Source organism: Natrix helvetica (genome assembly GCF_964273705.1).
Source record: "Natrix helvetica genome assembly, chromosome: Z".
NCBI lineage: Eukaryota > Metazoa > Chordata > Lepidosauria > Squamata > Natricidae > Natrix > Natrix helvetica.
Genome location: NC_138554.1, coordinates 63766008 through 63780885, shown reverse-complemented (window position 1 = coordinate 63780885; position 14878 = coordinate 63766008). Strand labels below are relative to the sequence as shown.

Below are 14878 nucleotides of genomic sequence, written 5' to 3'. Positions count from 1 at the left end.
TAGTTCCCTTCACTATTTATTGTATGGTTTAACTCCAAACCCCTATCATTTCTGTTATTCCTCTCCGCACTTTTTCTAGGGTCTCAGCAGTTTTTTGTCATGGAGACCAGAAGTGGATGCAGTATTCCAAATATGGTTTTATTACAATATAGAGCAGCCCTATGATTTTGATTACTGCCCTTCTGTTGATGCAGTCTAAGATTGCTTTAGCTTTTTTGGTAGCTGCAGCATACTGCTGGCTCATATTTAACTGGTTGTTTATGAGAACATTTAGAGCCCTCTCAGTTATTCCTGTAGAGCCAATTACTATCCTGCATCTGTGCATTTGATTTTTCCTGCTTAAGTGAGCAACCTTACTTTTCCCATCACTGAACTACATCCTTGGAAAGGACTGGATAGGACCCAATGTTCAAGTTTGTCACGATCCTTCTAAATTGTTCTCTTCCATGGTGGTAGCAATTCCCCCCCCCCCCCCCCTGCTTTAGTGTCATCTGCAAATTTAATGAGCTTCCCTTCTAGCCCCGCTTCTAAATCATTTAAGATATTAAACAGCACTGGCTCCAAAATAGAATCTGATGTATCGTCCACCATTCTTCCCTCCATATACACTAAATGTAACTCCATTGAAGACTATATGCTGAATGCAGTTGGTCAACCACAAATCCATCTGGTGGTGGTTCTGTCTACCACACATTGTTTTATTTTACTGAGAGGTAGGCTGAGATCTATCCCACATTGTTTTTATCCTACCAAGAATTAAGCTGTGCTCTTTGTCAAATGCCTTATTGAAGTCTAGGTAGAGTATATCCGCACCATTCCTTGATCTACTAATTTAATTACTTTATCAAAGACGACAACAAAGCAATATCTGTTTTTAACAAATGCGAACTGTTTCTAGTAATCATCTTTTCATTTGTAGGTACTTACAAATACGTCACTAATAGATGTTTGCAGATCCATTGCTTGATTATCTTTTCCAGAATTAAGCCAGATAATAATGTCAAGCTGTAGTTCATCAGCTCCTTTCCAGTGTCTGGCAGTTCTCCTATGCCAGTGATGGCTAACCTTTTTGGCATCGCGTACCAAAAGTGGGGAGAGCGCAGGGGGATCACGCGCAGGTGTGCCCACACCCATACTATGTGTGCGACCCCCCCATGCACACCTCACGCACACATGTATGCGCAACCCCCCCTCCTCCCGCTTTTGGCACGTGATGGACCTGTTTTTCACCCTCCTGAGGCTCCAGAGGCTTTCTAGGAGTCTAAGGAAGGCAAAAACAGCCTCCCCCGCCCTCCCGGAGGTCCTTTGGAGGCTTCCCTGAAGGCTCCAGAGGGAGAAAAACGGCCCAACATGCAAACCGGAAGTCTGTTCCTGAACTAACTGTTTGCACGTTGGGTTGTTTTTCGCTGTTTCAGAATTCTTAGTTGTAAACCATCTAGTCCTAGCGATTTAAACTCATCTAAAGTGGATAGGTAATATATTCTCTTAATAACTTTTTCCTAGTTTGATCTGCATTCGTGTTCTGTCTCCCATGGTGCTGCTTTTGATAGGTTGGGCTAAGTTATTTTCTTTTTGCATGAAAACTGTCTATTGAATCCCCTTGTTAAAGTCATGAGTTCAACTCCCCCCCAACTGCCACCCCTCGCTAAAGGGACGGCAGGGAAGGGAACCAGGAAGGCTGCCTTTACCATTGGGGCAAGGTGAGCGGTATTGGACCGCGAGGCGCGCCTCTTATCTTTCCAGGTCCGTTGCGTTCCTTGCCCTTTCGCCCATTGAATCCCCTTGTAAAAAAAACCTCGCGAGTTGAACTCATGAGGCTTTTTTTACAAGGGGATTCAATGGGTGAAAGGGCAAGGAACGCAACGGACCTGGAAAAGTAAGAGGCACGCCTCGCTTCTCCCCCCCCCCCACCTGCCACCCCTCACTAAAGGGACGGTGGGGAGGCTGCCTTTACCATTGGAGTGGGTACGAGAAGGAACAAGCGGGAAGGGGTGATCGCACTGCTCGCCTGCCGCTGTTTTTGCAGCTGGCTCTTTTTGCATGGGAGGGAAGGGCAGGGGGTGGAAGCACTTTGCTTCGTCTGCCACTGTTTTTGCGGAGAGCCCTCTTTTTGCCCCGCAAGCTGTACCAGTAGGTGGTATAGTGGTAATGGCGGGGACTGGTTGCGCATACGCTTAAATAGTTGGGACAGGCTTATTTTCGGGGGAGGGCTTATTATGGCGCATGCTCTGAAAAACCCTTGGGCTTATTAGCAGGGCATGTCTTATTTTCGGGGAAACACAGTAGCTTTTCCCTTTAGGATTTCCATAAATGGAATTCTTCCTAATCTCTTAGTTTGTTGAAGTTAGCTTTCTTGAAATATAAAACACTCCTTTGACATTTTTCAACTACAGTCCCTGCATTATGTTGAATTCTATAACATGGTCACTCTGCTCCAGGAGTGAAATCCTCTTGGTTCAGCTGAACAGGTAGGAATTATTGTCCCTGCTTCTGTGAACCGGTAGTAAAAAAAAGCTGCTGAGGGTCACACAGCTCAGCTGTGAGTCACACAATTGTTGGAAGCTCTTTTATTCACTTTTTAAAGCATTATTTTCCTGCCTATTCACCCGAACCAGCAGGAAAAAAATGCTTTAAAAAGCGGGGTGGGGGGAAGCTTCCAACGATCGTGCGGCTAACAGCTGATCCACATAATTGTCGGAAGCTTCCCCCCCCCCCTTTTTTTAAAAAAAACATTTTTTCCTGCTGGTTTGGGCAAATAGGCAGGAAAAAACTGCTTTAAAAAGTGAAAAGTAGTTGGCCATACCCATCCAGTCACATTACCCCCACCACCAAGCCACACCCACAGAACCAGTGGCAAAAAAAATTAAATTTCACCACTGCTCTGCTCCTAAAGTTCCTATGACTTCTACCCCTTCATCATTTCATGCCTATTAGTAAGAATTAAGTTAAAAGTAACTAACCCTCCAGTTTCTTCCTTTGCCATTTGGATGATGAAATTGTGAACTCGGCTCATCAGGAACCTGTTTGATCTCACAGTTGCTGAAGAATTTGTCTCCAATTAATGTCCATCACTACTATAGTGTGTATTTCCTACACACCAGCTAACTGATTAACCAAAAAATCATCTATTTCCTCTGCTTGGTTGGGTGGGCCTATTTAGTATACACCTATAGCAATGTTTTACTTCTAATATTCACCAGATGCATTCAAGAAGTCTCATCCTTGGTATTGTGTATATCTGTAGAGATCTGGAAATTTCTACATACAGTGCATCTGCTCCTTTTCTTTTTTGAAATCTGTTTCTTATTACAAGTAGACCTCAACCTACAACCATTCATTTAGTGACTGTTCAAGTTACAACACTGGAAAAAATGACTTATCGTTTTTCACACTTACAATTATTGAAGTATCCCTATGGTCACATGATCAAAATGCAGGAAAAGAAACCAAGCATATAAATCAGGATTTTATATAGTGGCATCTTTAGTTTAACCATTAACCAGTTGGTTGATGTTAGTTTAATATGACCTGTGTTTTCTTGATTTGTTTCACTTATCATAGAAAGTAATGGAAGAGAGTAAAGGAATGGCATTAACATTCCTGAGGCATGAACTGTGTATTTCATTTAAAGGCAAAATATGAACATGTAAATGCTGAAAACCTCTCCAAAATTTCAAATTTGTTTGGAAGAATGTAGAGCATTTACTATATACCTGGTAAATTTGTTGATCCTACAACTTTCGGTGCGTGATGATTTGTTCTGGTAGAAGAATGAACTTCTAGAGAAAGAGAGGAAAAAATGGTATAAATTCAAATCTTAGAAAAATAACTAAGACACAAATTACTGTTGATTAATTAGAAAAAAATAACAGATCAAAGCAACCACAGCCACTTTATATACAATTTCAATAATACAGAATGAAGTGGCATATTCAAACAATAATCCAAAAAAACCTTTAAAAATATATGAGGAAACTGGCAGACATGATCTCAGAACCACTGAACTATTATATCTTTCAAAGATCCTGAAGCACCGGGAAACTGCCAGAAGATTGGAAAAGAGCTGATGTAGTTGCCATCTTCTAAAAAGGGGAAAAAATAGATTCAGGAAACTACAGGTCTATCAGCCTGATCTCAATACCTGGAAAAGATCAGCAACAAATCAGTGAACACCTAGAGGCAAACAAAGTCATAACCAAAAGTGAAAATGAGTTTGTCTAAAACAGATCATGCCAGACAAATCTTATTGCAGTCTTCAACAAAATGAGATTAGTGAACCAGAGGAACACTGTGGATATAATTTACTTGGACATTTGATAAAGCAGACCACAACCTACTACTTGATAAGGTAGAAAATATTTTAGACAGCCTCACCACCAGATAGATTCATAACTGGCTGACCTGTATAGTCCTCAATGGAACTGCATCTACATGGAGGGAAGTATGCAGTGAGGTACACCAAAGTTCTGTTTTAGGCCTAGTACTCTTCAATATCTTCAATAATGATTTGGATGAGGAGATAGATAGGGAAATTATCAAATTTGCAGATGATACCAAGCTGGCAAGAATAGCCAACACTCCAGAAGATAGGCTAAAGATACAGAAGGATCTTGACAAACTCGAAGGTTGGAGTGATCTAACAAATGAAATTCAATGGTGAAAAAAGGTTCTACATTTAGGTAAGAAAAAAAAATGCAGAGAATATGTGGTACCTTGCTCAATAGTAGTACCGTATTTTTCGCCCTATAAGACGCTCCGGAATATAAGACGCACCCAATTTTAAAGGAGGAAAATCTAGAAAAAAAAGATTCTGAACCAAATACTATAGTAAAATATTTTATATCAACTGTATAAAGTTAACAGCAGTTTAAGAACAATTTTATGTCAACCATGTAACATATTAAGAACTATCTTTACTCTCATTAACAGTCAGAGCAAGAAACAGCAAGAAATCCAGAAATGAAAGAACTGTCAATATTACCAATATGTTCTTCATTTTCCCTCCCCCCTTATATTTCATCTGGTGCTCTCTTATCCAGCCATATTTCATCTAGTGGTTTCACACCCCCTCATATCTCATCTGGTGATCTCTCACCCCCATATTTCATCTGGTGGTCTCGTAACCCCCTCATTCGAGATCTCAGAACCACTGAATTATATCTTTCAGAGATCCTGGAACACCGGGGAACTACCAGAGGACTGGAAAAGAGCTGATGTGGTTCCCATCTTCAAAAAAGGGAAAAAATTAGATCCAGGAAACTACAGACCTATCAGCCTAACCTCAATACCAGGAAAGATTCTGGAAAAAATAATCAAGCAACGAATTTGCGAACACCTAGAAGCAAACAAAGTAATAGCCAAAAGCCAACATGGATTTGTCAAAAACAGATCATGCCAGACTAATCTTATTGCATTCTTTGATAATGTGACAAAATTAGTGGACCAGAGGAATGCCGTTGATATAGTTTACTTGGACTTCAGTAAGGCTTTTGATAAGGTAGACCATAACCTACTACTAGATAAAGTAGAAGAATGTGGGTTAGACAGCATCACCACCAGATGGATTGGTAACTGGCTGACCAACCGCACTCAACGTGTAGTTCTCAATGGAACTGCATCTACATGGAGGGAAGTATGCAGTGGAGTACCCCAAGGCTCTGTTTTAGGCCCAGTACTCTTCAACATCTTCATCAATGATTTGGATGAGGGAATAAATGGGGAACTCATCAAATTTGCAGATGATACCAAGCTGGCAGGAATAGCCAACACTCCAGAAGATAGGCTTAAGATACAGAAGGATCTTGACAAACTTGAACATTGGGCACTATCTAATAAAATGAAATTCAATGGTGAAAAGAGTAAGGTTCTACATTTAGGCAACAAAAACGGAATGCACAGGTACAGTATAGGTGATACCATACTCAGTAGTAGTAACTGTGAAAGGGATCTTGGAGTCCTAGTGGACAACCATTTAAATATGAGCCAGCAGTGTGCAGCAGCTGCCAAAAAAGCCAACACAGTTCTAGGCTGCATCAACAGAGGGATAGAATCAAGATCACGTGAAGTGTTAATACCACTTTATAATGCCTTGGTAAGGCCACACTTGGAATACTGCATTCAGTTCTGGTCGCCACGATGTAAAAAAGATGTGGAGACTCTAGAAAGAGTGCAGAGAAGAGCAACAAAGATGATTAGGGGACTGGAGACTAAAACATATGAAGAACGGTTGCAGGAACTGGGTATGTTTAGCTTAAGAGAAAGAAGGACTAGGGGAGACATGATAGCATTATTCCAATATCTCAGAGGTTGCCACAAAGAAGAGGGAGTCAAACTATTCTCCAAGGCACCTGAGGGCAGAACAAGAAGCAATGGGTGGAAACTAATCAAGGAGAGAAGCAACTTAGAACTGAGGAGAAATTTCCTGACAGTGAGAACAATTAATCAGTGGAACAGCTTGCCACCAGAAGTTGTGAATGCCCCAACACTGGAAGTCTTTAAGAAGATGTTGGATAGACATTTGTCTGAAATGGTATAGGGTTTCCTGCCTAGGCAGGGGGTTGGACTAGAAGACCTCCAAGGTCCCTTCCAACTCTGCTATTGTATTATTATATGCATCTGGTTTGAGTGAATGCTGCTGGAAAGGAGATTGTAAAAAGGAGATTGTTCCTCTTCCCTTCCCTTCCTCCACCCCCACCCCCCAATTTCTCCGGATTCTCAGGAGCCTTAAAGCAGCCCTCCTTAAACCAAAGCCTCTGAGTAACTGGGAAAGAAAGGCGTGCTTTCTTTCTTGTGTCTCTCTCCCCCACTTTCTTTCTTCAATCCCTCTTGTGCCTCTCTCTCCCTTTCTTTCCTTCCTTTCTCTTCCTCTTCCTTCCTTCCTTCCTTTTCTTTCTTGTCTCTCTCCCCCACTTATTTCCTCCCTCCCTCCCTCCCTTCCTTCCCTCCATCCTTCTTGTGTCTCTCTCTCCAACGTTCTTTCTTTCTCTTTCCATCTTTGTCTCTCTCCCTTCCTTCCTTTCTCTCTTACTTTCTTTCTCACTCCCCCCCCCTCACACACACATACCTTCCAGTTGGCAAAAATTTCTGTTTTGCCAGCTGGGAGGCTGGCAAAGAAGCCTCGTTTTCCCTGCCACCCGTGGCACTTCACTTGCTGCAACTCAGACAATGGGGAGGTGGGAGTAGCGCTGTCCGGGTTTGAGGAACGGATGTTCCTTCTGCTCAACTTACGCACTTGAAAAGACCCCGCGGTTCCACATCCACAGCTGATCCCTTCTTGGCCAAAAGGGTGCCTTTTTGGTCCCAGCTGGGCGTCTGGAAGAGAGTGGCCGAAGTGGCTTCTCTCTCCTCCTCCTGCCAGCCGAAGGAAAAGCCCCGGGGAGACGGGCTCCGCGCGCTGCTCTGCCGGACTCCCGCAGCCGATCCTTCTTCTTTAGGGGGTCAGCGGAGGATCGGCAGCTTGGCAGAGCAGCGTGCGGAGCCCATCTCCCCGGGGCTTTTCCTTCGGCTGGCAGGAGGAGGAGAGAGAAGCCGCTTCGGCAAACTTGTTTAAGATAAGACAGGCAGGCGGGTGGGCGCGTGACCGCGCCTTCTACGTTTTCTCCGGCAGAGTCACAGACAGACAGAGATCGCCTGGTTAAAAAGGAGGAGGCTTCACTGATCTGGAGCCCATCCAGGAACACGAGGAATGTGAGGGGGATCTCTCCCCCGTGGATGGAGCCTCCTCCTTCCAATTGGGGGGATCCATGCAGAGGATTTTTCCCCCACCCCCCAATTGGAAACGAGGTCGCTGTCAAACCAAGGCAGCGCCCCCCGCAGAAGAAGGAACAGGCGAGGAGTTCGCGCCAGCCGCTGGCTGGCCAGAGCCCCCCCCCCCCGTTGGCTGCTCCCTCCTGAGCCGTGCCCGCGCCCCTGCCCGGCCTGCCTGCTGAGGAGGAGGAGGAGGCGGGGGCGCGTTGCTGAGAAGTGGGCAGGGCAGAGGTGGGCGCAGTGCTGCTGCCCTTGCCCTTAAGGGACATGCTGGCTGGCGTTGCTTCAGGGCACCCTGACCGCCAGCTCCTCCATACACAGCCCGTTCCCCCCCAAAAAAAGACCGTTTTCTTTTTTAAAAACGCCTCTGCAGACGATCTTGAAAACCTGCGAGGTTGCTTTCCGAGGGGAAAGACGGGCAGCTGTGCAAAGGCTTGTTTTAAAGCTGCAGGCTCCTAGGCTGCAGGTGCCCGGGGAGGGCGGCAGGGGCAAATGCTGCCGCCTGCCCCCTCCCAAAGCAACATTGCAGGTTTTCATGATAGTTCGGACAGGTGTTTTTTAAAAAGAAAACCCTGAAAAAGCTGCAAGATCTGGAGAGAGATCCGGCCAGCCCGAGAAGACATTTCTGAGAAGAGATCTCGCCATTTTTTGCATCGGGGCATGCTGCCAGGGGTGGGAGGAGTGAAGACCTTTTCCAGCTGGCGCAAAGGACTTACCTGGACTTGCTTTAGTGAATACAGGCCCGCACCTCCACCACCACCAATCCCGAAAAGGTCTTTGCTCCCTCTCTCTTGCAGCAAGCCCCGATGCAAAAAAATGCCAAGGACTTGCGAGTGAGTGACAGGGGCGGAGCTTCCGGGTTCATTGACCAACCGGCAGAAACCCACCACTGCCCAGGTGGCTACATTCGGCCTATAAGACGCACCCAGATTTTCACCCTCTTTTTGGGAGTAAAAAAGTACGTCTTATAGGGCGAAAAATACGGTAATTGTGAGAGCGATCTGGGAATCCTAGTGGACAATCATTTAAATATGAGCCAGCAGTGTGCTGCAGCTGCCAAAAAAGCCAATACAGTTCTAGGCTGCAGAAACAGAGGGATAGAATCAAGATCACGTGAAGTGTTAATACCACTTTATAATGCCTTGGTAAGGTCACACTTGGAATACTGCATCCAGTTTTGGTTGTCATAATGTAAAAAGAAGTTGAGACTCTAGAAAAAGTCAGAGAACACCAACAAAGGTTATTAGGGGACTGGAGGCTAAAACATATAAAGAATGGTTGCTGAAATTGGGTATGTCTAGTGTGATGAAAAGAAGGACTATGGGTGACATGATAGCAGTTCTGATATCTCAGGGGCTGCCACAAAGAAGAGGAAGTCAAGCTATTCTCCAAAGCACCTGAGGGCAGGACAAGAAGCAATGGGTGGAAACTAATCAAGGAGAGAAGCAACCTAGAACTAAGGAGAAATTTCCTGACAGAACAATTAACCAATGGAACAACTTACTTGCAGAAGTTGTAAATGTTCCAACACTGGAAGTTTTTAAGAAGAAATTGGATGATCACTTGTCTGAAGTGCTATAGGGCAGTGACCTTTTAGAGACAGAGTGCCCAAACTGCAACCCAAAACCCATTTATTTATTGCAATTTAACCTGAATACTGAGGTTTTAGTTTAGAAAAAACAACACATACATTAACATCTTTTGTCTTAAAAGAAAAACACAATAACAGAGTTTTCGATAATACAAACAACTTTTGATATTTACAATTTCGGGCCTACCTCAACCATAATTTTATTTAATTATGTATTTACATTTCTGAACTGTCCATCTTCCTCAAAGAGGGAATCTTGCTGATGGCAGCTCTGTTCCCAAATACATTTGGGCAACATTAATAGAGGATTTGAACCCCAAAATCAAACACAGCCTTCCCATTCATCTTTTTAGCAAGTGTATGGCCCACTTCTTAGACACCAAATATTCCTGGTTGCGATACTCCGTCTACAAGATAAAAATAACTGTGGAGTATCAAATAAGTCTGTTGCATAACACAATCAGACAAATATTTTCAGGTCCTTTTACACATGGGCTAACAATGGCTAACATCCTTATCAATATAGCCACTGATTGACAATTTATGGACTTAGGATGATTTACAAAAGGAGTTAATTGTAAGTGCTAGAATCATTAGAATATATCCTGGGTTTCTTTGGGGAGGGTGAGAGAATTTTTCTCTCCTCATTTTTAGCTTGTTTTATATTATATTAAAACAACATTCAACAATTGTTTTAAATTCTACAAATTACACAGAGTCATTGATGATAACTGAAGCAATCTATCCATACTCCTTTTTTTCAGAAAGTTAATTATAATTCTAATATATTTTGTTGATATTCTGACGTGGCAATGACCAAAATGCTTAGTTTGTACAACATGCTGGGCACATGGATCCTATTAAGCAGTTGTTTTAACAGCTCATCAAACTTGTCTGAAGAAACACAACTTACCATAAATCCTATTGTGCCTTAGTATTATGAAGTATGATCCCAATCTAGGACTTGCATCAATGAATATGCTTAATGTCATGTTCATGCAACTATGTCATAGTTTCCATAACTGCTTTGCTCAAAATAGTCAAATGTGTTGATTTTGACAAGCCAAAATATCCCTTTATGACTTAGAGTACTACATGGATGAGGCTTTTAGTTGTACGTATTTGCAAATTAAATCAAGATTCAGGGGTGACTTCACAACAGTAGCCAAATTAAGACAGTTAATTCAGGATCTGGATGAGTGAGGGATGTCTATGGCACTGTCTGATGGGCCCGTGACCTCGGTGCTGTCTGTCTGCCATGGAGAAAGGCTCCGGTTCTTTCTAACCAAGCACTTCACATTAGTCTTCCCTTGCTTCTTTTCATTTAGGGGTGTAGGGCTCAAGAAGGGGATTGGGACAGCCATAGTGTGATCAGGCATCTCACAGGGCAGCCTAGGGGGCGGGGTCTTCACCCTGGCAGAAAGTATGGAGAAGAGCCTGATGGAGCTGGAGCTGCAGAAGTGGAGACTGATGTTTATAGCAGGCAGGTCCTTTGCAACTTTATAGGTTACCTCGGCATGCTATAAACATTGGTATCCGCTTCTGCAGCTCTAGCTCTTCTCCCCCCCCCTCACCTTATGCCAGGGTGGGGACCCCGCCCCCTAAGCTGCCCCACGAGGACCCCAGCCTCTAGGCTGATCCCACCAGGGCTGCCCCAATGGGCGAACTCTAGCGAACTCTGTGCTGAGGCAATGGTGCACGTGCCCACAGAGAGGGTTCTGAATGCCCCCTCTGGCACGCATGCCAGATGTTCGCCACCACTGTCCTAGGTGGACTTATGGAAACTACAGATATATATTCAAATGCTCTGCCAAATGATGGGCATCTTTGATATTTAAACTGTTAACTGAAGCATAATTGGGCTATGTGCAACCTATGGGCATTCATTCCTGGTGTAACAGGATGAATATGTGATGAAAATTACACATAAGTTCATGAACTATGCAACTTCAGACAATTATATAAACAAATTATTACCATAGTGATATTAAAGAAAACAAATAAAAAACTAGTAAAAATAGCAAAGAAACTATTGTTCCACTAATGGGACATAAAGGCAACGAAGTAATGACCAGGAGAGAGAAAGCAAAACTGCTTAATTCATTCTTTTCATCTGTGTACATGCAAAAAGATAGTTCAATCCAACTTACCAAAAACAGAACCATAAAAGACAGGGTAGAAATTCAAATTAAAATAAACAAAAATAAGGTAAGAGAACTGTTAGATACCAGAAGCATTGGTAATGGTTTACACCAAGGTCCTCTGTTCCGGCGGGAACAGAGATTCAATCTGATTGGTTGAAGGGTCTGACAGCTCCCTATAAAAGGGCTGCTGTCAGACTGAACCTTAGCTGGATTGTACATAGTTGACTTGTGCTAATAAAGAGCTGTTTATTACTCTGAAGCCTGAGTGCGCCTTCATTCACCCCATCTAACACTGGCAACGAGGATGGGATCGGAAAGCAACTAGGCAGACAAAAAGAGCTCGACAATCCAGCAGGTCAATCCAGCCCACAGCATGGCACGGCATCAAGCAGCCATCTTTGAGCGGCAAATTCAAAGATGACAACGCACGCCCCACCGACTCCATACAACCCAGCCACCGAACAGTGGGAATCCTACATGATGCGGTTAGATTGCTTCCTTGAAGCCAACAACCTCATGGGCCTTTCTGAAGGCCGGAAAAAGAATATGTTCCTGAGCTACTGCAGACCAGAGATGTTTGAGACGGCGAAGGATTTGTCCGAGCCAACACCACTCCAATCGGTCACTTGGTCGGTTCTACAACAGACACTGAGGACACACTATGCTCCTAGACCATCTAAATACATCTGGAGGGACGAATTCAACATCCGTAACCAAAAAGAAGGGGAATCCATCAACGAATACATTGCGGCGCTCAGAAAGCCGCAGCGTACTGCGAGTTTAGAGATCTTGATGAACTACTACTTGACCGCATCATATCCAGTGTTAGGGACATTGGCCTGTAGAGGAGATTATTAGCAAAAACTAATCTTACTCTCCAAATTGCTCTAGACGAAGCCAGGGCTACTGAGTCTTCAATTAAATCAACGGAAACCCTGCAGCACCAAAATAGTCCAAAGAGCACGTGGAAGAGCGCAGGCGTGCATCGCGAGGCCACAGAGCCTCAAGGCTCAGAGAGCAAAGATGACAGCTACTGCATGTACAGTGATCGCACCAAACCAGTGCCAAAATTTGAACCGCGTTTCCCGCCTTGCGCCAGCTGAAGAAATCACCTCAGAACACATTGCTGTCTCCGTGATGCCATCTGTCAACACTGAGAACGCAAGGGGCACATCACCAAGGTCTGCAGAAGCGATCACGCCGCTATAACCTGGAAGCCCAGAAGCCTATCTAACCGCCAGCAGATGCCCAACCATGGGGTATGGCAGCCGCCACCACGGCGAACAGAAGGCGACACCAGAGTCACCTACCACACCTCCATAGGCCAAGTCCGCACAAAGCAGCCAAAAAAGCTGAAAGTCACAGTCCTCATTGAGGACTCTCCATGCAATATGGAGATTGATACGGGGTCATCCTTGACCATAATGTCTTGGGCAGCGCTCAAACAGGCTATCCCTAGCCTTAAAAAGCATCAGCTGCAAGTTCCAGACATTCGCCTTCGTGACTGCCAGGTGAACCGAGTCCCCATTGTGGGGCCAGGGGACCTTCCGAATGAGGTTCAAGACCTTCTGCGGCCAGCTACCAGTGACAGTAGTCAATGAAGACCTGCAGAGCCTCCTGAGGCTTGACTGGTTCGAAACCCTGGGCCTAGAAGTGACCGGAATCAACGCCATACGAGACAAAAGCACTGAGGAATTCCTCAAAGAATTTGAGGGCATCTTCGGCACTGGTTTAGGTAAGTATGAGGGGACTCCAATATCTTTTAACTTGGACCCCAATGTAGCCCCCATCAGGCTAAAACCCAGGAGAGTACCTTTCGCTCTCCGCCCTAAAATTGATTTGGAACTAGACAAATTGATTGGCCAGGGAATCCTAGAGCCGGTAGATCAGGCACGCTGTGAGACCCCTATAGTGACACCTGTCAAGCCTCACGGGTCTGTCCACATCTGCGCGGATTACAAGTGCACGATAAACAAAGCTTTGCAGCAAAGCGCTTATCCTATACCCACTGTACAACATTTACTGCACTCAGGCAAAGTTTTTGCAAAATTAGATATGGCGCAGGCATACCAGCAGTTGCCTGTAGATGGCGCCACGGCGGAGGCCCAAACCATTGTGACACACAGGGGTGCATTCAAATGCACCCGCCTTCAATTCGGAGTTAGTATCGCCCCTGGACTGTTCCAAAGCATCATGGAACCACTTTGGCAGGGGATTCCAGGAGTCGTCTCTATTTTGATGACATATTGGTATCGGCTGCAAATAAGGAGCAATTATTTAAAAGACTGGGAACTGTTCTGGCCAGAATCAGAGATAAAGGCCTCCGCCTCAAAAAAGAAAAATGTCAAATTAACGTGTCAAGGGTTGAATTCCGAGGGTACCTCATTGATGGCAAACACGGGTTGATCAATTCCTCCTCATACAGCACATCACGCCAAGTGCTACCATTGGTAGAAGCCCTTCCGAGCTTCTAATGGGTCGCTGGCTAAGGTCCCACTTAGACCGGCTACACCCAAACTACTCTGCCGCGTCACCCCCAGATTCAACTGGCAAAATAAGAAACTTTACCATAGGAGATCAAGTTTATATCCACAATTACGCTGGGGGAACTCTTTGGATTCCTGCCACAGTAATAGGCATCACCGGGCCTCGCTCTTACCTATTAGAGCTCGAGGACGGTCAAAATTGGAGACGGCACATTGACCAACTCCGTGGCCACATCTCCAACTCCAGTCTTAGGCAACCAGAGGCAACTCCTGCACGAATTAGCCAAAGCCCTACACAAAAGGAGCATGAATTCACTCCTTCCACAGATAATTCAATCCTGAAGATACCAGGGCACTTATCTGTAATTGTTGCAGGCCTGCAGCAAGTTCCGAGCAAACCGGCTCCAGAAACTCCAGCCGCGGCATGTAAGAAGTTCCAGGAGCTTCCACCAGGCGAAGCCGCAGAGACAACAGGTTCATCCGACCTGACTGAAGAACACCCACCAACTAAACTGCGCAGGTCTGGATGAACCACCAGAAAGCCCGCCCACCTGCGTGACTATGTCACAAGTCGATTGAGCCCATCTAACAGGGTAGGGGTGTTAGATACCAGAAACATTGGTAATGGTTTACACCAAGATCCTCTGTTCCGGCGGGAACAGAGATTCAATCTAATTGGTCGAAGGGTCTGACAGCTCCCTATAAAAGGGCTGCTGTCAGATTGAACCTTCACTGGATTGTACATAGTTGACTTGTGCTAATAAAGAGCTGTTTGTTACTCTGAAGCCTGAGTGCGCCTTCATTCACCTGATCTAACAAGAACACCTATCAGTTCTAGACAAATTCAAATCACTGGGTCCTGATGGATTACATTCCAGTGATTTGAAGGAACTGGAAGAAGTGATGTCTGA

At 44.8% G+C, this 14878-nt stretch overlaps 1 protein-coding gene across 2 annotated transcripts in view; it reads right to left on the bottom strand.

Moving 5' to 3' along the window:
• The window catches only part of ZPBP (zona pellucida binding protein), a 65698-nt gene that overhangs the window by 46765 nt on the left and 4055 nt on the right, over nucleotides 1-14878 (bottom strand). For both annotated transcript variants that reach the window (XM_081931906.1, XM_081931905.1), the window contains exon 2: nucleotides 3714-3779. In XM_081931906.1, coding sequence (XP_081788032.1) covers nucleotides 3714-3779 — 66 coding nt within the window. The remainder of the gene's footprint in view (nucleotides 1-3713; nucleotides 3780-14878) is intronic.